We start from the raw sequence: 27959 nt of genomic DNA on the forward strand, positions 1-27959 counted from the left end.
TTATTAAATGCTAGCAATACATAAACACGGGATCGTATAGAAGTATGGCGACATAAAACTATAATGGAATAGGTTGAGGCACCAAAACGTCTCTCCTCCCACTGCAGACATTGCATGATGGATGATGACGATACCAGGTGATATTTCTCTGCTCCAATTCTAATCATCGTCTCATGGGAGGATGCTGAGCGCGCAGGCGGGACCGATTTTCCTTGCAGTGCACTATCATAGAGCAATGTGCATGACAGGACAGAACGAGCAGAGCTGAGAGCAGGGCAAAGGGAAAACATCAGCGAAAGGGGAGGTTGTAATAACGCTAATTAAGCATCCAATCTCTGTATTCGTAATATTTGCATCATGGATGTATAATTCCTCTATTTTCGCTAAACATCGTATCTTGCACCATTCAACAACTCTGACATTTTGTTCCTCATTTTCTTCCTTTAACAGAACACTGGTGCCCATCAAGAGCCTAGGAGAGACAGAGAGTGCCATTGTATCGCGCGCAGGAACTGAGCTAAAGCCGACATCATGGCGTGGCCCTGCATCACCAGGGCGTGTTGTATGGCCCGCTTCTGGAACCAGCTGGACAAGGGGGACATTTCGGTGCCATTGGTTTTCACCAGATACGACGTCTCAGAGATGCAGCATCTTCAACTGCAGCACCAACAAAAACAGCCGCATCACCAGGCACAGGCAAGCGCGGTCGCCATAGAAACTCTACCCGCTCACGAGGACAAGGCGGTAGCGGCTTGTGAGCACCCCGTAACGGGAACTGCTGTGTCTGAAGAGCGCGCATGTGGTTCTGTAATGCGCCAAGACTTTAAGCACTGGAAAGTGCGCCCTGAGCCAAGCTGTAAACCTAAGAATGAATATCACACTCCCGAGACCCCTTTTAACAACAAGACACAATATCAGAAGGATTTCAAGCCATGGCCCATTCCGAAAAGGGACGACCATCCTTGGATTGCCAAACCCAATCCCTCCATCTCCATCGGCGGTGACTGTGTCCAGGATAGGTCCAAACACTACCATGCACACGCGGAAGTTGACAGTGGGGTTGAGAAAAGCGAAATTGCTGACAAAGTGCAAGAGAAAGAAATGATGGAAGGGAGTAAAAATAATCCAACTGCAGAGAAGGATGGTGAAAAGAAAGTTAGCATCAAAGTGGAGCGAGAAGACGCGGCAGGGGCCAGAAGCAGGGCGGCGTTAGATGCGCTAAACAGGCAATTAAAACAGGAAGTTACAATTGGCAGCTCATACAAGTAAGTTGTAAATTCTATTGACAGATGAAACGCGGAACCATACATTGTATCATGCAGTGGAGAAAAAGTACCCAATTGTCATACTTGAGTAAAAGTAAAGATACCTTAATATAAAATGACTCAAGTAAAAGTGAAAGTCACCCAGTAAAATACTACTTGAGTAAAAGTCTAAAAGTATTTGGTTTTAAATATACTTATTTATTAAAAGTAAATGTTATTGCTAAAATATACTTAGTATCAAAAGTAAAAGTATAAATCATTTCACATTCCTTATTTTAAGCAAACCAGATGGCACAATGGCATTACATTTATTTTTACTGACAGCCAGGGGCACACTACAAAGACATAATTTACAAACAAAGCATTTGTGTTTAGTGAGTCCGCCAGATCAGGGGAAGTAGGGATGACCAAGGCAGTAGGGATGACCAAGACATTATGGATGACCAGGGATGCTCTCTTGATAGGTGTGTGAATTGGACCATTTTCCTGTCCTGCTAAGCATTCGAAATGTAACGTGTACTTTTGTGTGTCAGGGAAAATGTATGGTGTAAAAAGTATATTATTTTCTTTAGGAATGTAGTGGAGTAAAAGTAAAAGTTGTCAAAAATGTAAATAGTGAAGTACAGATACCCCCCAAAACTACTTAAGTAGTACTTTAAAGTATTTTTTACTTTACAAGTACTTTACATCACTGGTATCATGTACACACTTAGTGAGATCAACTTTAAGATGATGAGGTACTAGGGCCCACTCTCAATGTTCAAAGTACACCAGAGAACATAATTTAGCCAAAGAGTATGTTTTATCACAAGCACATACGAGTAGGCCTAACTACCAAAATAAAGAAAACACTAACATAAAGTGTCTTAAAGGGTGTTGGGCCACCAAGCTGCCAGAACAGCTTCAATGTGCCTTGTCATAGATTCTACAAGTGGACCTAAACAATGCCAGGAAAATTTACTCCACACCAAAATATATCATTTGTATCCCTCATTTACTTAAGTGTTGTCTTCATTTTGTCAGTTACCGGTATTCCTATGTGCACCAAATGTGTTGTGGCCATAGACATAATCCATAGAATGGTTTTTGGAACCTCTTACCGTCAATTTGACTGTTAATGGGTACACTAGTGATGGCTGCCAGTCCTGACTTGAATTATTTTACTTTAGTTGGTTGCGGCTGTCAGTTTGCCTTTTTCAAATTTCTAAATACAATTGTGAATAAAAACATATAGTTTGGAAAGCAAATGCCTACTGCTGAAAACAGAGAACCAATAGAGAAATACATTCTCAACAACTCCCAATTTTTAGTGAACAGCAGCAGCACTGTTTTACAAAGCTAATCTTGAGATTATCAACGACGAGCACATCAGCCATCACCGGTGAGTAGCCCATGGCTTCATCATCATCATTTGGTGAGTCAGTGTGTCACCGGAAAGTTTATTTATTGTAGTAGCCTACTGTAGCCTATAATATATATATATATATCAGTACCAGTCAAAAGTGTGGACACACCTACTCATTCAAGGGTTTTTCTTTATTTGTACTATTTTCTACATTGTAGAATAATAGTGAAAACATCACAACTGTGAAATAACATATGGAATCATGTAAGAACCAAAAATGTGTAGCTTGGGTAGAAAAGGATTTCTTTGTCTTCAAACTTGCGTTGCGTTCTGGGTTCGTTGACTTTTTAGACCTTGCTGCAGCTTGGATCACGTAGTCTTCCTGTAAATTCTATACTCACAGGTTTTGGGTCAGAAGTGGGCATAACCGCCTTTAGGGCAATTCTCTGGGCGTACCAAGTTAATGAGGCAAGGTCTAGATTTTATTCAAATCCAATTTTAGACAACTAACTTAACATTTCATCTTCCCCAAAACATTGTCTTTGATTTGGATATTTTCAATACAACGTACAATGTATAATCATCAAACATCTACTAGGAAAACTCTTCACGTTACAATGTTTTCGTAATAACGTCATCTATTAACCTTTAATAACAAAACAAAAATGACATACATTTTCATATTCCATCTATTGTCTGTGTCTTGTCTGTGGCCTGAGATTTACCAGGGGCGTGAGGGGTCATAAACCCCCCCACATCTTGAGACCCCTAGATCTCTCCTCCTCTGTTGGGGTTGAGAGATAATCTGTAGGGTTGTGGTCTCCTGTAACCTGACCTGGTCAGGACAGTCATGACAAAACCTTGTCTCTGAATGCCTGCATGGTTGGAGAGGGAAGTGTTATTCATTAGAATGAAGGATGTGAATGAGATTTGCAGTGTAGTTGGTTCTCCCAATTCAGCCAAGTAACAACTATTTGCTTCAGTTAATGCAATTATCCTCCTGGACCTATGTACAATATGTAAATGAAGCCTATTCAGAAAAACAGTATTTTTATCCATGCTCTCCTAGAAATACGATATGAAGCTTCTTGAATACAAATTACAGATGGAACCTGACTGGATAGCTGGACCACATCATTATTTGTGTTCAGCCAGTGACTGTCATAGGATATTTTTTAAGACACCATAAAGTACATAGAACTGCCCTCACGGTACAAAAACAAAAGTACTGAAGCTGAACCAAGAGCTATGCTTAGACTGTAGCAGTCCTTTTAAAATCTAGACAATGTGAAATTATTCTGTGCAGCCTGCATGTCCCAACAATGCACCCCAAAGATGAAAAAATCAAATCAAATGTTATTTGTCGCATGTGCCAAATACAACAGGTGTAGATTTATTTTAACAGGAACGTTCATCTTACCTCAGAACACATTTTTATATTGTCCAGGTGGGAAAGGGCAGTGTGGAGTGCAATTAAGATTGTATGAAATGCTTACGTACAAGCCCTTTAACAACAATGATGTTCAATAAATAGGTTTAAGAAAATATTTACAAAATAATCTAATAATTCCTTGGTGTCCTTGTGGACACTTGAAACTCTCGACTTCAGCCCCGTCGATGTTAACGGGGGCCTGTTCAGCCCTCCTTTTCCTGTGGTCCATGTTCAGCTCCTTTGTCTTTTTCACATTAAGGGAGAGGTTGTTGTCCTGGTACCAGATCTCTGACCTCCTCCCTATAGGATGTATCGTCATTGTCAGTGATCACGTCTACCACTGTCGTCAGCAAACTTAATGATGGTGTTAGAGTCGTGCTTGGCCACGCAGTTGTGGGTGAACAGGGAGTACATGAGGGGACTAAATACACACCCCTGAGGATTAGCATGGCAGATGTGTTGTTACCTACCCTTACCACCTGGGATTGGCCCGTCAGGAAGTCCAGGATCCAGTTGCAGAGGGAGGTGTTTAGTCCTAGGGTCCTTAGCTTAATGATGAGCTTTGTGGGTGATATGGTGTTGAACGCTGTCCTGTAGTCAATGAACAGCATTCTCACACAGGTGTTCCTTTTGTCCAGGTGGGAAAGGGCAGTGTGCAGTGCAATTAAGATTGTGTGGTATGCGAATTGGAGTGGGTCTAGTGTTTCTGGCATGATGGTGTTGATGTCAGCCATAAGCAGAATTTCAAAGCACTTCATAGTTACCAGCGTGAGTGCTATGGGGTGGTAATCATTTAGGCAGATTACCTTTGCTTTCTTGGGCACAGGGACTATGGTGGTATGTTATAAACATGTTGGTATTATAGACTCAGTCAGTGAGACACTGAAAATGTTGGTGAAGAAACTTGCCAGTCGGTCCGTGCATGCTTTGAGTACACATCCTGGTAATCCGTCTAGCCCCGCGGCATTGTGAATGTTGACCTGTTTAAAAGACTTGCTCACATTGGCTACGGAGGGTGTGATCAAACAGTCGTCCGGAACAGCTGGTCGCTCATGCATGCTTCAGTGTTATTTGCCTCAAAGCGAGCATAAAAGGCATTTAGCTTGTCTGGTAGGCTTGCGTCATTTACCTGGTAGGCTTGAGGCATTTAGCTCGCTGCTGGGTTTCCCTTTGTAGTCCTTAATAGTTAACCCTGCCACGTCCGACGAGCGTCAGAGCCGGTGTAATAGGATTCAATCTTAGTCCTGTATTGACGCTTTGCCTGTTTGATGTTTAGTCTGAGGGCATATCGTGATTTCTTGAAAGCGGTAGCTCTAGCCATTAGCTTGGTGCGGATGTTGCCTGGAATCCATTGCTTCTGGTTGGGATATGTATGTACGGTCACTGTGGGGACGACGTCATTGATGCATTTCTTTATTGAAGCATGTGACTGAGGTGATACACTCCTTAATGCCTTTGGATGAATCCCGGGAACATATTCCAGTCTGTGCTAGCAAAATAATCCTGAAGCATCCACGTCATCTGACCATTTCCGTATGAAGCGAGTCACTGGTACTTCCTGCAGGAAACTGGAGGATAGAATTATGGTCAGATTTGCCAAATGGAGGGCGAGGGACAGCTTTGTATGAGTCTCTGTGTGTGGAGTAAAGGTGGTCTAGAGTGTTTTTCCTCTGGTTGCACGTGACATGCTGGTAGAAATGAGGTAAAACAGATTTGAAGTCCCCGGCCATTAGGATCGCCGCTTCTTGATGCACATTTTCGTGTTTGCTTATGGCCTTATACAGCTCGTTGAGTGCAGTCTTATTGCCAGCATCGGTTTGTGGTGGTAAATAGACGGCTTTGAATAATATAGATGAGAACTCTCTTGGTAGATAGTGTGGTCTACAGCTTATTATGAGGTATTCTACCTCAGGCAAGTAATACCTCAAGACTTCTTTAATATTAGACATTAGACACAAATTCTTACAGGGCACCCCGCCCTCCTCCCCCTTTTTCTCAGTCTTTTCTTCACGCTGTTGACAAGGATTTGGGCCTTGTCTCGACAAGGCTGTATATCCTTCGCGTCGGACTCAATAAATAAAAAATCTTTGTCCAGTTTGAGGTGAGTAATTGCTGTTCGGATGTCCAGAAGCTCTTTTCGGTCATAAGAGACGGTAGCAGCAACATTATGTACAAAAAGAGTTACAAAGAATGCGAAAAAACAAACAAACACAGTTGGTTAGGTGCCCTTAAAACGGCAGCCATCCCTTCCGGCGCGATTCACAGCTTCTTTATCAATCGAATAGGAAAACATGAAGTAGCATTTATGATGAATGCCTTGGTTTTATTACATTTACATTTAAGTCATTTAGCAGACGCTCTTATCCAGAGCGACTTACAAATTGGTGCATTCACCTTATGACATCCAGTGGAACAGTAGTGCATCTAAATCTTTTAAGGGGGGTGAGAGGGATTACTTTATCCTATCCTAGGTATTCCTTAAAGAGGTGGGGTTTCAGGTGTCTCCGGAAGGTGGTGATTGACTCCGCTGTCCTGGCGTCGTGAGGGAGTTTGTTCCACCATTGGGGGGCCAGAGCAGCGAACAGTTTTGACTGGGCTGAGCGGGAACTGTACTTCCTCAGTGGTAGGGAGGCGAGCAGGCCAGAGGTGGATGAACGCAGTGCCCTTGTTTGGGTGTAGGGCCTGATCAGAGCCTGGAGGTACTGAGGTGCCGTTCCCCTCACAGCTCCGTAGGCAAGCACCATGGTCTTGTAGCGGATGCGAGCTTCAACTGGAAGCCAGTGGAGAGAGAGGAGGAGCGGGGTGACGTGAGAGAACTTGGGCGTTCTGGATGAGTTGTAGGGGTTTAATGGCACAGGCAGGGAGCCCAGCCAACAGCGAGTTGCAGTAATCCAGACGGGAGATGACAAGTGCCTGGATTAGGACCTGCGCCGCTTCCTGTGTGAGGCAGGGTCGTACTCTGCGGATGTTGTAGAGCATGAACCTACAGGAACGGGCCACCGCCTTGATGTTAGTTGAGAACGACAGGGTGTTGTCCAGGATCACGCCAAGGTTCTTAGCGCTCTGGGAGGAGGACACAATGGAGTTGTCAACCGTGATGGCGAGATCATGGAACGGGCAGTCCTTCCCCGGGAGGAAGAGCAGCTCAGTCTTGCCGAGGTTCAGCTTGAGGTGGTGATCCGTCATCCACACTGATATGTCTGCCAGACATGCAGAGATGCGATTCGCCACCTGGTCATCAGAAGGGGGAAAGGAGAAGATTAATTGTGTGTCGTCTGCATAGCAATGATAGGAGAGACCAGGTCAGGTTTCAGTCATTCCTGATTTCTCACCTTTTTCTTTTGATTTCATAATAGCGTGTGTGCATGACATGTTGGACTGTGGATGGTGCGGACTGTGACAGATGTGATCAAGGACCTCTCTTTGTCTCCATCAAAGCCTATCTTCCACCACCATTGTGTAGACTTCAATGACTTGTCTTAGCTGTGTGAGGTGGAACCCGGCACGGGCATGAATTTTAAGCCCAAGCCCTACACATTTCTGCGACATTTCAGGCCCTACCCTACCCACCCGATTGCTTCTGCCAAATGTAAAGCCTGGTCGTGCCCGAAACCCGAAATCAGAAAATAACTTCCTCTATTAGTAAATCCATTAGCTGCTCCTATCTGTCTGTCACTCACTCCCTGAACACAGACAGCTAGCTCTGCATGCACTCTGTGAGTATCCATAACAACAACTCTGCTTGGCTCGGGCTGCTCTGCTCAATTACTAGACATGAGAGTTGTTACCTACTTTTCGTCACTCTTAACTCCGACAAACTGAAGGAACATTATTATTTTTTCATTATCATTAATATTGACATTTTTTACCCTTTTTTCGTGATATCCAATTGGTAGTTAGTCTTGTCCCATCGCTGAAACCCCTGTACGGACTCGGGGGGGGGGGGGGGGTGGTGAAGGTCGAGAGCCGTGCATCCTCCGAAACATGACCTTGCCAAGCCGCACGGCTTCTTGACACACTGCTCACTTAACCCGGAAGCCAGCCGCACCAATGTGTCAGAGGAAACACAGCCGGCTGCGACACAGCCCGAGATGGATCCTGTGTCTGTCGTGCCGCCTCAAGTACTGCGATGCAGTGCCTTAGACTGCTGACAAGGTTGAAACACTTCCGAAACCATGTTATGATCTTAGTCAGATATGACAGTACTGTGCAGCAGAGCACAAGCAAATGGCTCTGCTTCAAAATGTTAGTGATCAAATCAGATCAAATGTATTTATATAGCCCTTCGTACATCAGCTGATATCTCAAAGTGCTGTACAGAAACCCGGCATAAAACCCCAAACAGCAAGCAATGCAGGGGTAGAAGCACAGTGGCTAGGAAAAACTCCCTAGAAAGGTCAAAACCTAGGAAGAAACCTAGGTAGGAACCAGGCTATGAAGGGTGGCCAGTCCTCTTCTGGCTGTGCTGGGTGGAGATTATAACAGAACATGGCCAAGATGTTCAAATGTTCATAAATGACCAGCATGGTCAAATAATAATAATCACAGTAGTTGTCGAGGGTGCAGCAAGTCAGCACCACAGGAGTAAATGTCAGTTGGCTTTTCATAGCCGATCATTAAGAGTATCTCTACCACTCCTGCTGTCTCTAGAGAGTTGACAACAGCAGGTCTGGGACAGGTAGCACGTCCGGTGAACAGGTCAGGATTCCATAGCCGCAGGCAGAACAGTTGAAACTGGAGCAGCAGCACGGCCAGGTGGACTGGGGACAGCAAGGAGTCATCATGCCAGGTAGTCCTGAGGCATGGTCCTATGTTTCAGGTCCTCCAAGATAGAGAAAGAAAGAGAGAATTAGAGAGAGCATACTTAAATTCACACAGGACCCCGGATAAGACAGGAGAAGTACTCCAGATATAACAAACTGACCCTAGCCCCCGACACATAAACTACTGCAGCATAAATACTGGAGGCTGAGACAGGAGGGGTCAGGAGACACTGTGGCCCCATCCGATGAGACCCCCGGACAGGGCCAAACAGGAAGGATATAACCCCACCCACTTTGCCAAAGCACAGCCCCCACACCACTAGAGGGATATCAATTTAGTGATACCCGAGTCCTACCCGTACCCTAGTTATTGATGTATCGTCGGGTTCATGTCGGGTAGCAGAGCTCTGTCCCTGAGCTCTATTCTCTGACTTGGGAACCTGCTGCCACTTCAGGCAGAGCAGGGGTTAAGATCCCTCAGCTCAGCTGCCTCCCTACTTTGTGCCATGTTTACGCTTTGAATGTCACTTTTACATGAGAATACCCCTAGGGTCAGGCCTCACCTACTGTTATTAGGCATTGTTTACTCCACATTATCCCCACCGACCACCAGCCGTTTCCTGATGGTGAAATCAGACCAAGGTGATGAACACAATGAGCCACAGCACAGACAGCTCTTCTTTTCATCCCATTAAATAGGCTTCTTTTCCATTGTTGAAATCTAATTAGAAAACAGTTTCATTTTGAGGCAATTATTTGTTCTTCCTCTATTGCATTATGTGTAATAACCTCATACCATGTGGATGATGAATAAGTAGCATGTTGCACTGCTTTAAGAAAGAGAGGTAGTTGAGTTTTGTTTACTTCAGCCCAGAGGGGGAAAGGGAAAGCATTATTTGTTTTTTCAGATCGTCTCAGGTTGCATCACAGCACATTTTCATGCCAGCAGAGTGTGGAATCTGGTCTTTGCTGCTAAATCCAACATTGATTAATGTATTTCAGTCATTTATTTATACTGGAATTTAATTTTATTTCATGCCATTGACTCATTTTATACCCACATTACTCTCATCATGGTTAGATGGACAGCTGTCTAGTCATTCACTGGCCATAGGGACCTCTGCTCTGCACAGGGTGTTCACAAATCATTGCAGATGAGAGTGCCTAGTTTTATCCTAAATTCACCCCTGCCCTGCCTGCAGTGAATGAATGTGAATGAATGAATGAATGTTGCACTGGACTGTTGGTGTGCCATCCATACGAGCAGAGCAGCAGTAGTGGCTGAAATATTGTAAAGAGGCCAACAGATTTTGGTGGATTTAAAAGTGATCCTCTTAGAAGGCCTGTAAAGCCTGGTGTTTCTATCGACAGGCAGGAAGTGCGTGTTGAATCACTGAATCTAACCACACGGGCTCTGACTGAGGAGAGATAAAGAGAGGGATGGATGGAGAGAGAGCGGGAGGGCAGGACATGCTGCTCAGTCTCTCCTTCTCATACAAAGCTTAGCTTCCAGTAACTCCCTTCAGATGCAGGCCGGTTAGGATCAGCAGTGTGGCATTACAGCATAGTCTGAAGAGAGGATTGTTGAATTGAAGTGTTAAACATTAATTTTTGGATTATGGTGCTTAATTGTCCTTCAGTATTCAGTTAGTGTGTCTATGCACAACATAATGTACTATATAAAGCCAAAACATTTGTTTCGTGATTACGCCGCTCTTTCTCATGTCACACAAAATGTTAACTCAATAGTGATTTATTTTGTGTCAAATTCTTTGTGTGTACCATGATGAGCATGGCGCTTGCGAAGCCAGGATTGTGTGTTCTGATTCACGAAGCTACCCATACGTAAAATGTATGCACGCGTGACTCTTAGTCGCTTGATAAAAGTTTCTTCTAAATGACATATATTGTTTGAAATACTTGACGCATCAAACTTGATTAAAGGTGTGGATATATCCGAGGTTTAGCCATGCATCAGAAGGTACAATACCCACTGTGGGGATTTCACTGAGTTGCACTATGTCACACTGTAGCCAATAGCCATCTGACTGCATGGGCTGTCTTGAAAGGTTACAGATTCAGCTACAGCTCCCATAACAGCCAGAGGCAAGCTCATCCCTGAGGGAGGAGAGAGTATTGATCAGGAACCATCAGGCGTTGGCTACATGTCATGGCTGACTGACACAGAAAGAAAATCAAGGTACTGTTAAGCCTTCCGCATGCTTCGGTGTGGCTGGCGCCTAGCCAAAGTCTGCTATGTGAACCGAACTAGTGTGCTCCCATACGCTCTTAAAAAGCAGCAATAGTGCTGTTTGTCCATCTTGAGACGCCATAGCCAGTATACTGTACACTTCCTCAAAATAGTCAGAATTCATCGAAGATAAAATGAATGACAGATTTATTGAGGTAACATTTTTGCAGTGCAATTTTGCATCTAACTAAGATGTTTGGTGTAGTATTTCTCAAGTGAAAAGATTTGCATGCAAATGATTTGTCTCTCATTGAATGACAACAAACACTTAATTAAAGAATCCCTACCTTTGACCAATCACGGATGAAAGGGTGTAGACTTCATCTACCGAACTTCAGCTTGCCTCAAGAAACCATTTTGTGTGCATGAGCAGCTGAAAAAAACCTTGCCGAAGGCCAAAATGAACAAAAACATCACAAAATGTAATCATAATATAGTCCTATGCATGAACTGTTCAGAACTGTTTCGGACGGGAAGCATGCGGACTGATTTACTGTACACTGGGGTTGATTGATTCACCTTGAATCAAATGTGAGAGAACGTCCTCTGTTATGTATTGTGTATGCTATCGAATTAACATTGATTCTGCCTGGTAGTAAATCGTGCAATCATTTCAGATGTGTATGGTTTCTTATTTGAAACTCTGGGACAGTTGGATGGGCTTCAGATTAGAAATTCTGTGCTGAGCTTTTACTGTCAAAGTGGGATGTTTTTATCTTTTTATTTTGGGGATTTGTGTGTATTGTTAGGTATTACTACACTGTTAGAGCTGGGAACATAAGCAATTTGTTGCACCTGCGATAACATCTGCAAAATATGGGTAAGCAACCAATAGAATTTGATTTGATATAGGAAGGTAAACTTACAGTCAAATAGACTGACTGTCCAGTCAAACTGATGATAATGATTTTTAATATAAAATACTGTATGAAACACAGTCCAATGTAAATGCTGCAATCAATTGGATTTCTTTCATTTTGTCTCATGAATGGATGTAGCCTAACTGACATGACATGTTTAAGGAGAGTGCACGATTTGACTTGGGAATACATGTGTTTAGAGTTAGTAGGCCATAACGTTAGAAGTGTCGTGTCCATGGCCCTTTTTTCCTGTTCTCTGCCCTTTCATAGTCTCTAAGAGAGGAGTGCCAGAATGTTCCCTCTCTGCCGGACCGTTGCCTGGCCGTGCCATGTTACAAAAGACACACACACATATACACCCCTTGTCAGTGCCAGTGTCACATCGTCATAGTGACAGAGCTATTCACAAGACATCCCATCTCTCCCGCAGGGTCAGCTCCAAGAAGCAGGAAGAACCATTAGCCAGTTTGTTAGCTTGGCAACACCTGCTTTTCTACATGGCCACACAGTAAGAAATACATATGTTAGCTTTACCTCATCAAATAACAGCTTGTTTTTGGGGAGGGAAGTTTCGTTTGTAGTACCACATAATAGAGGGAGTAAAGGGAAATTAGACGTGTTCAGTTGTAGAGTTAGAAGTGTGTGTAACAGGTGTGCAGGAATTTTCAAGAAATGTACCTAATCCTGTCAAAGACCTGTTTTGAAAGAAATGTACACTGATCAGCTGGAAGGAGAGTAGGTACCAAGCACACACTGACCTGAAAGACACTAGCTTGATTGTTACCAGTCATATGAGCATGACGTTGTCCAGCTAGTTATGTACAGTATAGACTTGTGTTTGACTCTCTCTCTCTCTCTCTCTCTGCCAGTCCTACCACTACCCTCCGTCACTAGTGCCCTGTTGCGGGTAGCACTCTGTGCCTTTGGTCTTGGACATTGTATAATCTGTCTTTGTGTAATCTGCTTTGTACTTATTTTAACCACCACTCTACTCACCATGTCACATCATAGAGATCATGGGCAGTTTACTTCATGAGAAAATCAAATGTTGTGGGTCAATTTAAATCAAATCAAATGTTATTTGTCACGTGCCAAATACAACAGGTGTGGACTACCGTGAAATGCTTACTTACGAGTAAGTAAAAACATTTGCAAAAAGAAAGTAGTCACACAGTAGATATCAATAACGAGGCTATACAAGGAGTACCGTTACCGAGTCAATACGCAGGGGTACGAGGTAATTGAGGTAATATGTACATATAGGTAGGGGTAAAAGTGAGTAGACAATCAGTATAGATCATTGACGGAGTAGCAGCAGCATATGTGAAAAAGTGTGTCTGTGTGTGGCATCAATATGCATGTGTGTGTATGTGTGTTTTGTGTGTGAGCGTAAAGTGTGTGTGTGTGTGTGTGTGTCGTGTGTGTGTGTGTGGCATCAATATGCATGTGTGTGTATGTGTGTTTTGTGTGTGTGAGTGTGTGTGTGTGTGTGTGTGCGTATATGTGTGTGTGTTTTGTGTGTGTGAGCGTATATGTGTGTGTGTGTGTGTGTGTGTGTGCGTGTGTGTGTGTGTGGCATCAATATGCATGTGTGTGTATGTGTGTTTTGTGTGTGTGAGCGTATATGTATGTGTGTGTGTGTGTGTGTGTGTGTGTGTGTGTGTGTGTGTGCGTGTGTGTGTGTGTGGCATCAATATGCATGTGTGTGTATGTGTGTTTTGTGTATGTGAGCGTATATGTAGTGTGTGTGTGTGTCATCAGTGTGTGTGTGCGTGCGTGCGTGCGTGCGTGTGTGTGTGTGTGTGTGTGTGTGTGTGTGTGTGTGGGTAGAGTCCAGTGAGTGTGCATAGTCAGAACAGAAAAGGTCCTGGATGGCAGTGAGCTCAGCCCCAGTGAGGTACTGGGCTGTCCGCACCACTTACTGTAGCGCCTTGCAGTCGGATGCCAAGCAGTTTCCATACCAAGCCGTTATGCAGCCAGTCAAGATGCTATCAATGGTGCAGCTGTAGAACTTTTTGAGGATCTAAGGGCCCATGCCAAATCTTTTCAGCCTCCTGAGGGGGACGAGGTATTGTCGTGCCTTCTTCACGACTTTGTTGGTGTGTGCGGACCATGTTAATTCCTTAGTGATGTGGTCACCAAGGAACTTGAAGCTCTCAACCCCGTCGATGTGGATGGCGACGTGCTCGGCCCTCTGTTTCCTGTAATCCACGATCAGCTCTTTTGTCATACTGACGTTGAGGGATAGGTTGTTATCCTGGCACCACACTGCCAGGTCACTGACCTCCCTAAAGCCTGTCTCATCGTCGTCGGTAATCCGGCCTACCACTGTCGTGTCATCAGCAAACATAATGATGGTGTTGGAGTTGTGCGCGCAGTCGTGGGTGAACAGGGAGTGCAGGAGGGGACTAAGCACACATCCCTGAGGGGCCTCCGTGTTGAGGGTCAGTGTGGTGGATGTGTTGTTGCCTACTCTCACCACCTGGGGGTGGCCCGTCAGAATGTCCAGGATCGTAGTTGCAGAGAGAGGTGTTCAGTCCCAGGGTCCTGAGCTTAGTGATGAGCTTGAAGGGCACTATGGTGTTGAACACTGAGCTGTAGTCAATCAACAGCATTCTTACATACAGTGCATTCAGAAAGTATTCAGACCCTTGACTTTTAACTCAAATTGATTAAATTATTTATTTTTTTCTCATTGATTTAGACACAATACCCCATAATGACAAAGTATAAACAGGTTTTTTGAAATTTTGCAAATGTATAAAAAAATAAAACAGAAATACCTGATTTATATAAATATTCACACCGTTTGCTATGAGACTCAAATTCCTTTAAATTTTTTTACCCCTAATTTCGTGACATCCAACTGGTAGTAGTTACATTCTTGTCTCATCGCTGCAACTCCCGTACGGACTCGGGAGAGGCGAAGGTCAAGAGCCATACGTCCTCCAAAACACAACCAAGCCGCACTGCTTCTTGACGCAATGCCCATCCAACCCGGAAGCCAGCCGCACCAATGTGTCGGTGGAAACACCATACACCTGGCGACCGTGTCAGTGTGCACTGCACCCAGCCTGCCACAGGAGTCACTAGTGCGCGAATGAGACAAGGATATCCCTGCCGGCCAAATGGACGACGCTGGGCCAATTGTGCACCACCCTATGGGCCTCCCGGTCACGGAAGGCTGTGACAGTGCCTGGACTCGAAACCAGAATCTCTAATCTCTAGTGGCACAGCCTTTGACCACTGCGCCACTCGGGAGGCCCATGAGACTCAAGTGCATCCTGTTTCCATTGATTATTCTTGAGATGTTTCTACAAGTTGGTTGGAGTCCACCAGCATTAAATTAAATTTATTGGACATGATATGGAAAGGCATACACCTGTCTATATAGGTCCAACAGTTGACAGTGCATGTCAGAGCAAAAAAAAGCCATGAGGTCGAAGGAATTGTCCGTAGAGCTCAGAGACAGGATTGTGTCGAGGCACAGATCTGGGGAATTCTGAAACTATTGGGTCACACTTTATTTGGATAGTCCCATATACAGGTAACTGCCTACGTAAAGGAAACACCAACATAAAGTGTCTTAATGGGGTGCTGGGCCACCACGAGCTAGATCAGCATCAATGCACCTTGTCATAGATTCTACAAGTGTTTTGAAATTCCATCATTTGATGTTGTGTTGATGGTGGTGGAAAACGCTGTCTCAGGCTCCGCTCCATAATCTCCCATAAGTGTTCAATTGGGTTGAGATCTGGTGAATGAGACAGCAATGGCATTTGGTTTGCACCGTTTTCATACTCATCAATCCACTCAGTGACCACTCATGCCCTGTGGATGGGGGCATTGTCATCCTGTGGAGTCATAGCCATGGTAGCCAAAATAATGGCCTGTCCAGCATTTTTATACAGCACATGACCCTAATGATTGGATGTTAATTGCTTAATTAACTCAGGACTCACACCTGTGTGGAACCACCTGCTTTCAATATACTTTGTATCCCTCGTTTACTCAAGTGTTTCCATTATTTTGGCAGTTACCTGTAGATGATCTACAGATGGTCATACTATCAACAAATTATATGTTGATAAGAAACTGCTTGCTAAGGTTAAGTTTAGTGTTATGTGTAGAATATATGTTAGGGTGAGCATAAGGGTTAGGATTAGGGTTATGTTTAGGGTTAGGGTTAAGTTTAGGGTTAGGGTTAGTTAGTTAGTTGAAATGTTGTTGACAGTTATTGAACATCTACTGAATGTCTACAAACCATCCACTTAGGACTATCCAAATAAAGTGTTACCAACTCTTCTATTTGATTCAAATGAAGGCCACATTTGTACCACACATAGGACAGTGTATTACTTCATGGATGGCAGTTACTTAAGCCTTCTCGTCATCAGTCCATGGCCATGCTACAGTAGCTGCCTTGGTTTCCATGGGTTGAGCTGTAGTGTGATTGATATCATGTCTTTTTATGTGATCTTCAGCAGCAGCCTAATTGTTATAATGGGCCTGGAGTACTTGAGCCTGCTTGGGCTGCCTGGCCTGTCTGGGCTGCCTTCTACATCCAGGCTAGTAATAGCGTTAGCTAGTAATAGCGTTAGCTAGTAATAGTGTTACCTAATCAACAAACACTCCCTCCCTCCTTCCCTTCACTGCTGTAGTGCACATCGGGAACATTGAGTTTTTCACTGTGATATTTTTCTCTGTGTCGGGTCTATGCTGTGTTTTTCAGTGTGGCTATAAGGGAAGGCGTGTGCATTGTGCTGTTGTGGGGGAGGGGTTGGGGCTTGGGGTCTGCTGCGGCACAGAGTGAGGTCACTGAGGAGCTTTGAAGGGTAGTTTTTTCATTTCCTGGGACCAGGGAGGGAGTCTTCTGTTTTCATTTGGTGTTTGACACCTTAGTTGCATGAACAATGGCATTTGTTTAGATCGTACGAAGGAGCAGTGGGAAAGGAATATTGAAGTTATGGATAATTAATGAATGAATATGTTTCCACCTGACCTCCCAATACTAGAGTTAATATGCCATGTCCCAGCCTCAAGCTGCTCATCACTGAGAAGGCCATCATGTAGTCATTTCTGGAAAATTAGGTCCGCTTTTATGAGTTCAAAATCCATTACAACTCTTGAAATCAACTTGATCTATGAAAGGCAGTTCAATCTAAAACTCAAATGATTAGCAACATGTTCGTTCATAGACCTGCTAAAAAAGAGTTGATAGTGAACAAATCTCAATTTGATGATAATCTGGAGGTTGGCTCGTCCTGTACAGAACCCTCTCTATGAGACTGGAGGTCAAGCTGACCTTCTGAAGAACTGCTGTGTCTGGACTATACTAAATACCTGCAGTCACTGCTCCCATACACCCACCTATTCACCCATACTATGGGAGAGACCCAGTCATTCCACTAAATATATTTCTATATCCAAACAGTAGGCTACTTTGAGTACCATTGCCTGCTCTATGTCAATATACTTATTGGTATGTGACTGCTTCATTGTTCATGAGTATTTAAATGCCTACATGCTGCAACACAAATTGCCCTTTGGGACAATACAGATCTAGTCTTCTTTAATGTCCCTAAATAGATTGTAGGTGAAATGTGAGGAGAGCTTTTTTCATCACTCTACTGTATCCCAGTTTCTTCCGTGACTGTATTTGATACGGATTCTTCTCGTAGGACTGAGTTCAAGGCCCACAGGGATGTGAAGCCAGTGAAGCTGATCCGAGCCAAGTCCCAGTTCCTTCCCCCTGATGAGAAGACCAGCCTGGAGACCAGCTATAGTGCCACCTACAGGGGAGAGCAGGCCAAGAAGCAGCCCAATGACAACAAGGCTGTGGACAGGAGGAGGATACGCAGCCTGTACAATGAGCCCTACAAAGGGCTACAAGAGACCAAGGTGAGAACGTTTCAGTTCCTTTAAACCATGCAGGCCATGTCCTATTGACTACACCAATGGTACAGCAATAATGCAGCCCTAGTAAAAAAAATCTGATAGGATTCCCAAAAACAAATTCCAATAGAAATTGCAATCAGACTTTGGAACCTATCCTATATGATTTTATCCCATATTGTGATGGTGTGATGAAGAGGTTGAGAACCTCAGGATTTTTTCAGTGGTATGAATAGGCAAAGATATGGAGATTGTGCTCCAGAGACACGGGGGAGATGATGTTCCTCAGTTTACTGGTCTTGTAATCTTGATTGCAGGTAAACATAAATGTTCAGGTTTTTGTTCCATATTTAGCTGTGAGATTTACATTTTAGCAGACGTTCTTATCCAGAGTGACTTACAGGATCAATTAGGGTTAAGTGCCTTGCTCAAAGGCACACCGACAAAAAATTATCCTCACCTAGTCGTCTCCGGGATTCAAGCCAGCGACCTTTCGGTTACTGCCACCCAGAATGTCCAATAAAGCTGTATTTATGTCATTCTAGTGTCCATACAATGTGATCTGAAATAAAAATGAATAGAATAATATCAATATTATGGCTTGACAGGTTATAATAAGTATGCAGGGCGAATTAACTGCACAGTCACTATGGGAGCTCTTTCCAGAGCAGGCCTGTTAAATTGTGCAGAAGAGCATTTTTTTACTCTGTAAATTGTTAAGCTAGTGAGAAATTGAAATGTTGATTTATTTTTCATCCTCAATTATTTTATATTGCGCTAATTTCCTGCACGTACAGATTTCTCCCCTAATCAATATGAGTGATCAATTGCCACTTGTCAAAAGTTTATAAGTAATATGATCGCTATTATGGTACATGTATGTGTAGGTAGTGCATTTTATGTTTAGGTTTTCAATATATCACAAACTGTTTATTAATTATTGATTTGGACACTTCAAAACAGTGTTTTGACATTGAGCTATTTATCAAAAGTTATTGTCAATGGGAAGCAGCAACAGCATCATTTTCGATGTATGTTTTAGGAATATAAATGGAACTTTCAAAATCAATTTTCAATAGTATATGTAATGACCTGGCTAGATCATAAAGGAACAATTGTCCAGACAGAGGAATGAGTTTACAAATTCACGGTTTATTCCTAACTCTGTACAGGTTACTGTTTAGCTGTAGCCCACGCCAAATAAATGAAAGATACCCGTATAAAACAACCATGACCTTCTCTTGTAAAGACCAGACATAAGCGAGAGAACATTGGCTAAAACATGGGCTTAAACATGCAATGCTCCAACCCCTGTCACTCCACCAACCAGAACATTCCAGGCATTCCCGTGATTGGCAGATAGCAGGTTGATTGGCATGTCAGACCCCGCGAACACTGGTACTGGTAAGTACAACACAACCAACTAACAGCATAACACATAACACACAGCTGTCTGTGCGGGTCGCTACACAGCCCCCCAACCACAAAGTCCCTCGTCCCCTACGGAACAAACAAAGTCTCTGAAGCGATCCAGAGGTCTCCTTTGCCTGCGTGGCCGTGATGGTTGCAGAGTGTGCAGATTTGAAACAGGGAGCTCATTCCGTGGCAGGGGCTGCCCATCTGAGGCCCATGGGATGAAGGCAGGGACATGGGGGACAAGGATGAGGGAACGGGGAATACAGTCCGTAGCTCTGGGTAACCACGCGGTGAAACAGGGTTGGAGACTGGAGGAGTGGGCTGTCTGGAGCCTTGTTTGCGGTGCCGAGGGGGAGGCTGGTGAATGGCATTGCCAGAGAGGAGAATTGTGGGGTCCCTGGGGTTTGGGAGAAGAGGCCCCTCTGTGTGGGGTTGATTTGTCCCATAACAACAACAAAAAGCTGCACCTGGGAAACAACCTCCCCTACCCTCTGCAGGGCTCCACCCAGTGACTGTCCAACTTGGGGCATCCGCCTTTCTTTCTCAGGGGCTATAGACCCAGACTAGCTCCCCAGCTACAAAGTGCCTTCCCCGGGTGTGCACATCATAGTTCCTCATCTGCCTCACACCTGCATTCACCAGCTGCTCTCTGGTGAAGGTGTGGGCTGTCTCCAGGCGGTCCTGGAGTCTCCGGGCATACTCCGTCCCAGGGGAACAGGAGGGCTATCCAGGGGCACACCAAACGCCATCTCTGCAGGGGTGCGGATCTCTCTCCCCAGCATGAGGAGGGCAGGCGTGCAGGAAGTGGAGGCTTGGACAGTGGAGCGGCATGCCATGAGGACCATAGGCAGGTGCTTGTCCCAGTCACGCTGGTGTTTGGCAGAGACGATGGCCAGCTGCTGTACAAGCGTTTTGTTGAAGCGCTTCACAAGGCCATCACTTTGAGGATAGAGAGGAGTAGTGGGGTCTTGTGCAATACCCAGCCTCTCACACATGATGGTGAACACACAGGACTCAAAGTTTCTGCCTTGGTCATTGTGGATGGACTCCGCAGCTCCAAACCTGCTGAACATCCCCGCTGTCAGGGCGTCGACGATGGTCTCTGCCTCCTAGTCAGGCAGAGCATAGGCCTCGGGCCATTTTGTGAAATAGTCCATGGTCGTGAGCACCCGTCGGTTTCTGCTGTCTGTGGTGGGGAACGGCCCAACTTCATCCACTCCCACCCTATCCATGGGAGCCCCAACTGGGAACTGTTGGAGCTGAGCATGAGAGAGGCCTGGAGGCCGGAAAAAGTCCTCCACATCCCTCTTGTGCTGCCCCCAAAAAAGCCTTGACGGAGGCCGCAGTGTTTTTGTGACCCCAAAGTGTCCAGTCTCCACCACCCCATGAGTGCTCTGGAGACACAGCTCTCTCTCACAGCCCTGTCTGCGCTCACAGTGGCGGCAGCCGTCTGCAGTACAGGGCTGATGGGACATGGCGTCGGCGTTGGAGTGGCGTGTCCCTGCCCTGTGCACCACTGTGAAGTCGTACGGCTGAAGCTCCTCCAACCAGCATGCCACCTGCCCACCTGAAAGACATGAGCCACTGGAGAGCAGAGTGGTCAGTCCTTACAGTAAAGGGCAGGCCACCCAGGTAATACTTGAAGTGTTTGATGGAAGCCACAACAGCAAGGAGCTCCCGCCGGGTGACACAGTAGCGGCGCTCATGTTTGTTGAATATTTTGCTGAAGTACGCCACCACTCTCTCCCCCTCTGGCACCACCTGGGCCAGCACCCCCACCCATGCCCATATTGCTTGCTTCTGTGTCCAGGATAAGGGGAAATGTGAGGTCAGGGGGGGCAAGCACAGGGGCCTTGATCAGTGCACGTTTGAGGGTGCTGAAGGCCTCCTCGCACTCCACTATCCAAGTGAAGGCCTTGTCCTTCGGCAGCAGGTGGTTCAGGAGAGCACCCTTGTCTGCTTCTAGGGGACATGGAGCCTTGCTCCCCCATCCTCATCGGTGGGCTCCTCCTGAAGATGGTGGGGGTTGGGAAAGAGAGCCAGGGGTCCGCACTACCCCATCTATGCGGACCACAAGCCGTTTCCCTGAGCTCTGGGAGTCTTGGGGCGATGGCCTGGCTGGCCACACCTCCAGCAGACCCTGGGACCAGGGCGTGTGTTTCGTGCTGCCTGTAGCGACACAGCATGAATGAGTTCAGTCATTTCAGCCACTCATGCAGGCTTTTCCGGCTCTGGGCTGCTCTGCCCACCAGCTCAGACAGTGGGTCTGTCTCCCTGCAACTTCATTCGGCCACCCCCCAAAATGAGCTAACAGTTCTACCTGAGCATGACAACCTTCCCAATCCGCCTTACCGGAGTACTTCGGAGTCTTAGCAGATACGGACGCAATCGGGAACTGGACGCCGCCATGTTCCTTTACATCCTGAGCCTCAGATTCCTCGTCCCGCAGCGTTGACGTCACACCTTCGGTCCGCCCATTAGAATCTGTGCGAAGCACAGTCGATGAAGCACTCATGCCCGCTTCAGCCACCATCATTCTAGCGGTCTCCATCAAGCGGCCTCTGTGCTCCGATGCCCTGGCGATCTCCTCAGCCAGATCCTCCGATGTCCATGCACACGCACCTCCTTGGCCATAATCATCCCCTACCTCCACCTTCACTTGCAGATTCGGATTGGGGTGATTTGCCCAATTTGTAAGTCGCTCTGGATAAGAGCGTCTGCTAAATGACTTAAATGTAAAAATGTAAATGGGTGACAAAAAAAGGTTTATCAAAAATGAATAAGATCCAATCAGATTACTTTTGATTTCCAATAAGTAAAAACTAGTCCAATAGAATTCCAATAGGAGTTTGATAGAATTGTGAGAATCATATAGGGTCCAATAGGAAATAAATAGTCCAATATAATTCCAATAGGATTCTGATACAGGTGACACAAAATCCTATAGGACTGTGAGAATCCTATTGGATCCAATAGGATTACTTTTCATTTCCAATAGCAAAACAAGTAGTCCAATAGGATTCTGATAGAGGTGACACATAATCCCATAGGTTGGTGAGAATCCTCTAGGATTCTATTGGAAAAATCACTTATCCTATAGGATTTTTTGACTAGGGAGATAATTTATTCAGAACCACAGCCACCTAGAGTACATTTTCAAACCCACTGTCTTTGTGAATGACAGAATATTTCTCTTGCTGTTCTGTTTACTGTGTATTTCGTGATGGCAAAACACATCTAATTGTAATAATGAAACAAACACAACATCAAACCGAGGACTGCTGCAGCTTTTTTTCACCGTGATTTACTCCTGTTGCTAATTTCTTGGGTGATAGACTATATAAAGAATCCCAATCTTCCCCATCACCTGTGCCTAGGTTGAGAGGTCTAACAGTGCTCCCCGATCCAAACCCAAAAAGGCGGGCACCAGGTTAGCGAGCCAAGGGGACAAACCTGTGAAGAAGGCAAAAGAGCAGAAGCTGCAGGGCAGCACAGCACTGCGGGGCACCAAGAAGAAGACATTGGAGAACCAGCCCACTGAGTCCAGGCCTGCGGAGATGGACAAGGAGAAAAGTAAAGAGATGAACAACAAACTGGCTGAGGCAAAAGAGTAAAAATCATCACTTCTACCTTTTATTCTTCTTTGAGGGAAAGAACACAAAGGCTGCATAATTAGAGGTTCTCATCCCCTTTTTAAGTTTTGTCTCCCTTTTCTATCTCTCCTCTTTCTGCTCTTTCTCTCTTTCACTCTCTTCTCTCTGCCAATTGGCTAAGTTAGTAGTAGTTACAGTAAATGTCAGAGTTGGGACATGACATGTCGTTTCTTCCCTGCCTCACATTACATTAGATCACCGTACTAACGAGGGGATGTGTGCATCCGCTTCCTCTGCTTCCTGATGCCACCGACCACCCCCCTCTCCATCTCAAGGTTGCCATGGCTACCAATGAACGGCGTGTGCTATTGTTGCATGAGCTCACCGACTAGCAATCCTGTGTGGTTGGCTTCCATCTTCCAACTGAACAGATTGCTTTGTTGAGTTTATCAAGGATTTTTGGGAAAGAGAAAACCATGTAAATTGGCTCACTGAATGGACTTGATCTTTATAGCTGTAACTTGCTAAATGTATCCAAAGATAGATACTCATCTAGAATTATGGTCTGAAAATCTTTGATAAATGTGCAGCTTGGTATTTCTAGAGTGTATTGGTCCATGGCTGAGTGTGTGCCTGCTCTGTAGGTCCTGAATGCTAACTTCCAGTGCACACGGGCCTCCAAGTCTGTCTATAATCAGATTGCCATTACTAAGATGCTTTGTTAAACTTTGCCATCATTCCTGAATGAAATCTCATTTTGTAAACCTAATAACTGTTGATTGTGGATGATGTGGGAATGGTTTTGAGCAATGAATTGTCAGGTAAACATTTAAAACCTCATACTGTCTCATTCAAAGTGTTCTCTCTATTCACAGGAAAATGAGTTAATCAAGTTATTTTAAAGGTCAGACAAGGATATCTTATTTCATCAACCTTGTTGCCAAACCAGGAGCCATCTGGGTTACAGTAACCTGATGATGCATTACTAGACCAGTTATTTGCACAGCAGATAAATTAAATGTTACCATCATGAAATTATAATTACATTATCCATTTGCATAACTACATTACTACATTACTACATTACTACATTACATACTCATGTCACTGAGTCACGATAGGAAATTGATATTGTGGCTCTGTGGTCGTTAGCTATGCTTTCCCCCAGACCATGCAGACTCTGTATAGATAAAGCTCAGTGGAGTGGCAGCATCACTTTCTAATCCTACATAGAGCAGTCTAACCTATAACCTCACACACCCCCGCCTACAGCCCCTCCCCTCCTCTCAGACACACACACACACAGAGCCATGGTGGACTGTAACCGACGTGATTAGGCCCCCATGGGACTAGCAGATGGGACCCCAGCAACACTATCACATCCCAGAGGTCTAAAGAGGTGCCTGGCTGGATGTGATATTAGTCCACACTAGTAGGAGCAGACTCATGGTTAAGGTTTTGGAATGATATGTTATTTATGTTTTATTTATGAATCTATTTGTTTGTGTATGAAACACTGATTACCACCTCTGCTAATACCTCTCTTTATTGAATAATGATGCGACTGTGATGTGATGGTAAGTTGAATGCTTCTTTTTCTCAAATGATTATCTGTATGTGTCTGTCTAACACAGGCCTCAAAGAACTGGCCTCTTCCACAATCAGGTGTGTGTTTAAGTGTGTGGATTTGATTAGGTTGACAAGATTACGTGTAGATGTCAAGATTATATTCAACACATTCAACTTCAAATCAATCTCTCTCTGCTGCCTTCCATGGCAATCTAAATATTGTAGGCATAGGCTAACAATGTAGAGCAACTTGATATTTCTCCCCTGTGATTTCATTGAATTAGGATAAGCAGCGAAACTCGATTCTATATTTGGTTTACATTTCTGTTATACTTCTGCATATGTTTGCAGTTTCTTGAATGGGATAAAAATGAGTGAGCAAGGAAAATGATCTGTTTTACAAATGAAAACCTAATTATGTCAAAATGAATCAAGTTAGACTTGTCCCCTTTGTATTGGCTGTATAGTGCCAATGGAGCTCTATTTGCTGTAAGTAATAGCATGTTACTAGACGTCTGCTTATGTCTTAGCAGACAGTAGTAAAGACCAGAACAGCGTCTCAGACTCCTGGGATAGGATAGGCCTCAACAGAGCAGTGCGTTGTGCAGCACTTGTCTTGTCATGGGTCAACCCCCACCTCCTCACACTCCCCAGTCTCTTTCTTGTGTTGTTGTAATCTATTGTGCTAGTCAGTGTCCCCTGACTCCCTCCCTCCCCTCAGTTTTGAGTAATGGAGTGTGTTGTCTCTCCATTTGCCATGGTGGTGTCTTGGTTAGTATGTCACAATGAATCACCACACCTTATTCCACTCAGACTGAGCATGCGCCCACGGAGCAGAGAGCGAGGGCCATCTTATTAGCATTTTGCAGCCTTTGGTTGGGGAAGGGGGATACTTTCTCTCGTAACACAGGAAGGGGGTGCTTTCTCTCGTAACACAGGAAGGGGGGGTCGGGGGGTCTTACATGTAAAGTGCTGACACAACCCACCCAGTGATATCGATTTTGAATCCAAGCATTAGAAACAAAAGCTAAAAATTGAAAGTAATAATGGAACAAAGAAGTGTTGGGCCAATATATTTTACTGTGAAGTGCTTGTGTTTCTCTCTGCTTGCTCCTATTTACTGAAATATGAATAAATGCAAAAGCAGAAAAAGCAGTGTCCTCTTGGTTCTTTGTGTTGAAACGTATGGAGAACGGTGAAAGAACAGTGGTTGCAGGTATTTGTTTAAATGTTTTTGTGTCTTTGTCTTTGTGAGACATGAGATGATTTTGAGAGAGTGAATCCACATGGAAGAAAAAATAATTATCTTCAGATTTTCTTTAGCGCTTATCAAAGCTCATCAAAGACATTCTGGCATGAGTTCTGACATCCTTTCAAGAGCTTGAATATTGCTGCTACAGTTATGTTATTTTGCATCATGTGTCCCAATATATTCAAAGCCTAAATTATACAGCAATGTACAATTTAAGGATGGGTGGAACATTATTACAGAATTAGATGTCATGTAAATACACTGGGCCAACAAACTGTACAAATTTACACAATGTAATGATTTATGAAAGGTTCTTTTGTTTCGCTGTGAGAATGTGTGAGACATTTGGATATATTTTCTGAAACCATTTTAATCATGTAATTACTATATTTTTCAGCTTTATCTGGTATCATGAGTAGCTTTTTAAGGATGTGAAATCCTACGTCTAGAAAATCTAACGAGTGACATTCTGATTCATTTGAAGGGTTGTGCTAAAACAGTACCACTACATACAGCTCTGTCAGCCAATCCGTGATACAGGCTGGGTGCAGACGCTAAAGCAACACCTGTGGGGCTGTGCACTACCCATTCCAAGGTAACCTAGAAACACACACAGCCGCCACAAGCCTTAAATCTCTCATTATCATGCATATGTGCTCATAAAATGTCATTCAAAGTCATGATTTCTTCGATATTTGATAGTGGCACAGTTTTGTTTTGAAAGTGACCCACCATGAATCTCTCTGTACTAGGTTACAGTTCCCACCAGGTCAGATTCCTCTTCCATATGGAAACGAGTAGGGGAGTCAGTCAGTCAGTCTGTCAGTGAGTGAGTGCTTGAAAGTTGGCTGTCACATCCTATACTGTAGGTATGGTGCCTTAATAAACATGTTTGGATAACACACCTTACAGATGTTTATATTAACACAGTTATACATCTTAACTTTTTTGTTGTATCATTGTTGATCATTTGATGTAATGATGTTATGTTGTTTGAGTTAGATCGGCAATCCAAATCTTATACTGTAGTACCAAATGTGATACTAAATATAACATAACGATTTATTTCCTTAAATGTATATTGAATGTGTATTGGGATGGGTTTGAATAGGGTGGGTATACTGAAACTCTAGCTGTAAAGAGAGACAATTCTGCTCTAGAGAAGATTGTAAGTGCATGTTTTAGTCTCCTCAAGTTTCTAGCTCATTTTAGGTTAGATTATTTTTGAATGTCCTGTGGCTGTGTATCCTTGAACACCCTGGGCCTCGCATTAGACTCTCATTATTCCCATTAGTGTGCTCTAGCTTTTAGTCTGAAAAGGTTTCAGGTGACAGATTGGATTCAAACTCGGAGAGCAGTGGCTATTTATTGACATGAACTTAGTAACAAAAATCCCTCAACAGAAATTGTTCAAATCCTCACTGTGATTGAAGAACAATGCCAACTTTTGTTCAGATTTGGGGAAGGTATGTGTTTTCTTTATAAATGCCAACAGTCTGTTCCAGAATGAAGATTAGGGAAGAAAATATGAATTGTTTAAGTCCACCAACAGTCTTTTTGAGCAACATTAGATTTAGTGACAAGAAACCAAGAGTAGCTTTGCCTGAGACTGAGCTTCATGCCCCCACAGCATCAGTCTGATGTTGTACACTGATATGAGTAGCCACAGGGTGCTCAACTCAGCAAAATGCTTTTTGATTGGCCTTTGAGAAATGCCTCATCTTGTGTCTCTTTGTTTGTGCCTTTTTATTTGTATTTCAACTATGTGCTGCCTCACCTCCTAGAGAGCCTAATGGCGAGGTTCTCCGACCCGGTGATCATCATTCCCAGGGTGCCGTTGGAGGAGAACCAGAACCACTGGAGGAAAGACCCGAACCACGGAGGAGCGGCGGAGTCGTGCGCTTTTCCCCAGATGTAAAGTAGAAGTAGATCCACTAGATCTACACTGTAGGCCTGTGGTATACAGGGAGGGACTATTGTTCTGATCTGTTCTGTACTGTACATATCTAGTATTTTCAACTGAGTTCTATTCATGAAGAGAAATACCCCATTAAGAACTCCTCTGAGTGAGGTAAACCCACATACACGTAGTGTGTTTTCGAAACAGCGTAATGGTCATAGCTGTTTGAGCAATTGCAAATGCAAAAGATGCTATAAATAGAATTTCCGCGACATGCTCATGTCTGAAAATAATGTTGTTTTATTGGTAATGATATTAGAAATGCCAAACCATAAAGTGCTTATTGAAAAAATGAAACGGTACTGTACTATATATTGATCAATTCAAATGCAAATAAATATATATAACTTGTGGATTT

At 44.2% G+C, this 27959-nt stretch overlaps 1 protein-coding gene across 1 annotated transcript; it reads left to right on the forward strand.

Moving 5' to 3' along the window:
* Positions 1-222: 222 nt before the first annotated feature.
* LOC115135897 (microtubule-associated protein 6 homolog) lies at positions 223-27954 on the forward strand. Its single transcript, XM_029671069.2, has 6 exons — positions 223-304; positions 451-1265; positions 17598-17817; positions 22605-22837; positions 26126-26236; positions 27426-27954. Exons 2-6 carry the CDS (start codon positions 532-534, stop codon positions 27562-27564), a joined length of 1437 nt encoding a protein of 478 aa, XP_029526929.1. The 5' UTR covers positions 223-304; positions 451-531; the 3' UTR covers positions 27565-27954.
* The last annotated feature ends 5 nt before the right edge of the window (positions 27955-27959 follow it).

Source organism: Oncorhynchus nerka, linkage group LG10 (assembly GCF_034236695.1).
Source record: "Oncorhynchus nerka isolate Pitt River linkage group LG10, Oner_Uvic_2.0, whole genome shotgun sequence".
NCBI classification, from domain to species: domain Eukaryota; kingdom Metazoa; phylum Chordata; class Actinopteri; order Salmoniformes; family Salmonidae; genus Oncorhynchus; species Oncorhynchus nerka.

What these genes read in the sequence shown, in the direction of transcription:
- LOC115135897 (XM_029671069.2), top strand. Translation starts at nt 532, where the DNA reads ATGGCGTGGCCCTGCATCACCAGGGCGTGTTGTATGGCCCGCTTCTGG. An exon ending in AAGGGCTACAAGAGACCAAG is followed by an intron (nt 17,818 to 22,604) that starts GTGAGAACGTTT and finishes ACCTGTGCCTAG; the next exon opens with GTTGAGAGGTCTAACAGTGC. An exon ending in AAACTGGCTGAGGCAAAAGA is followed by an intron (nt 22,838 to 26,125) that starts GTAAAAATCATC and finishes ATTCATTTGAAG; the next exon opens with GGTTGTGCTAAAACAGTACC.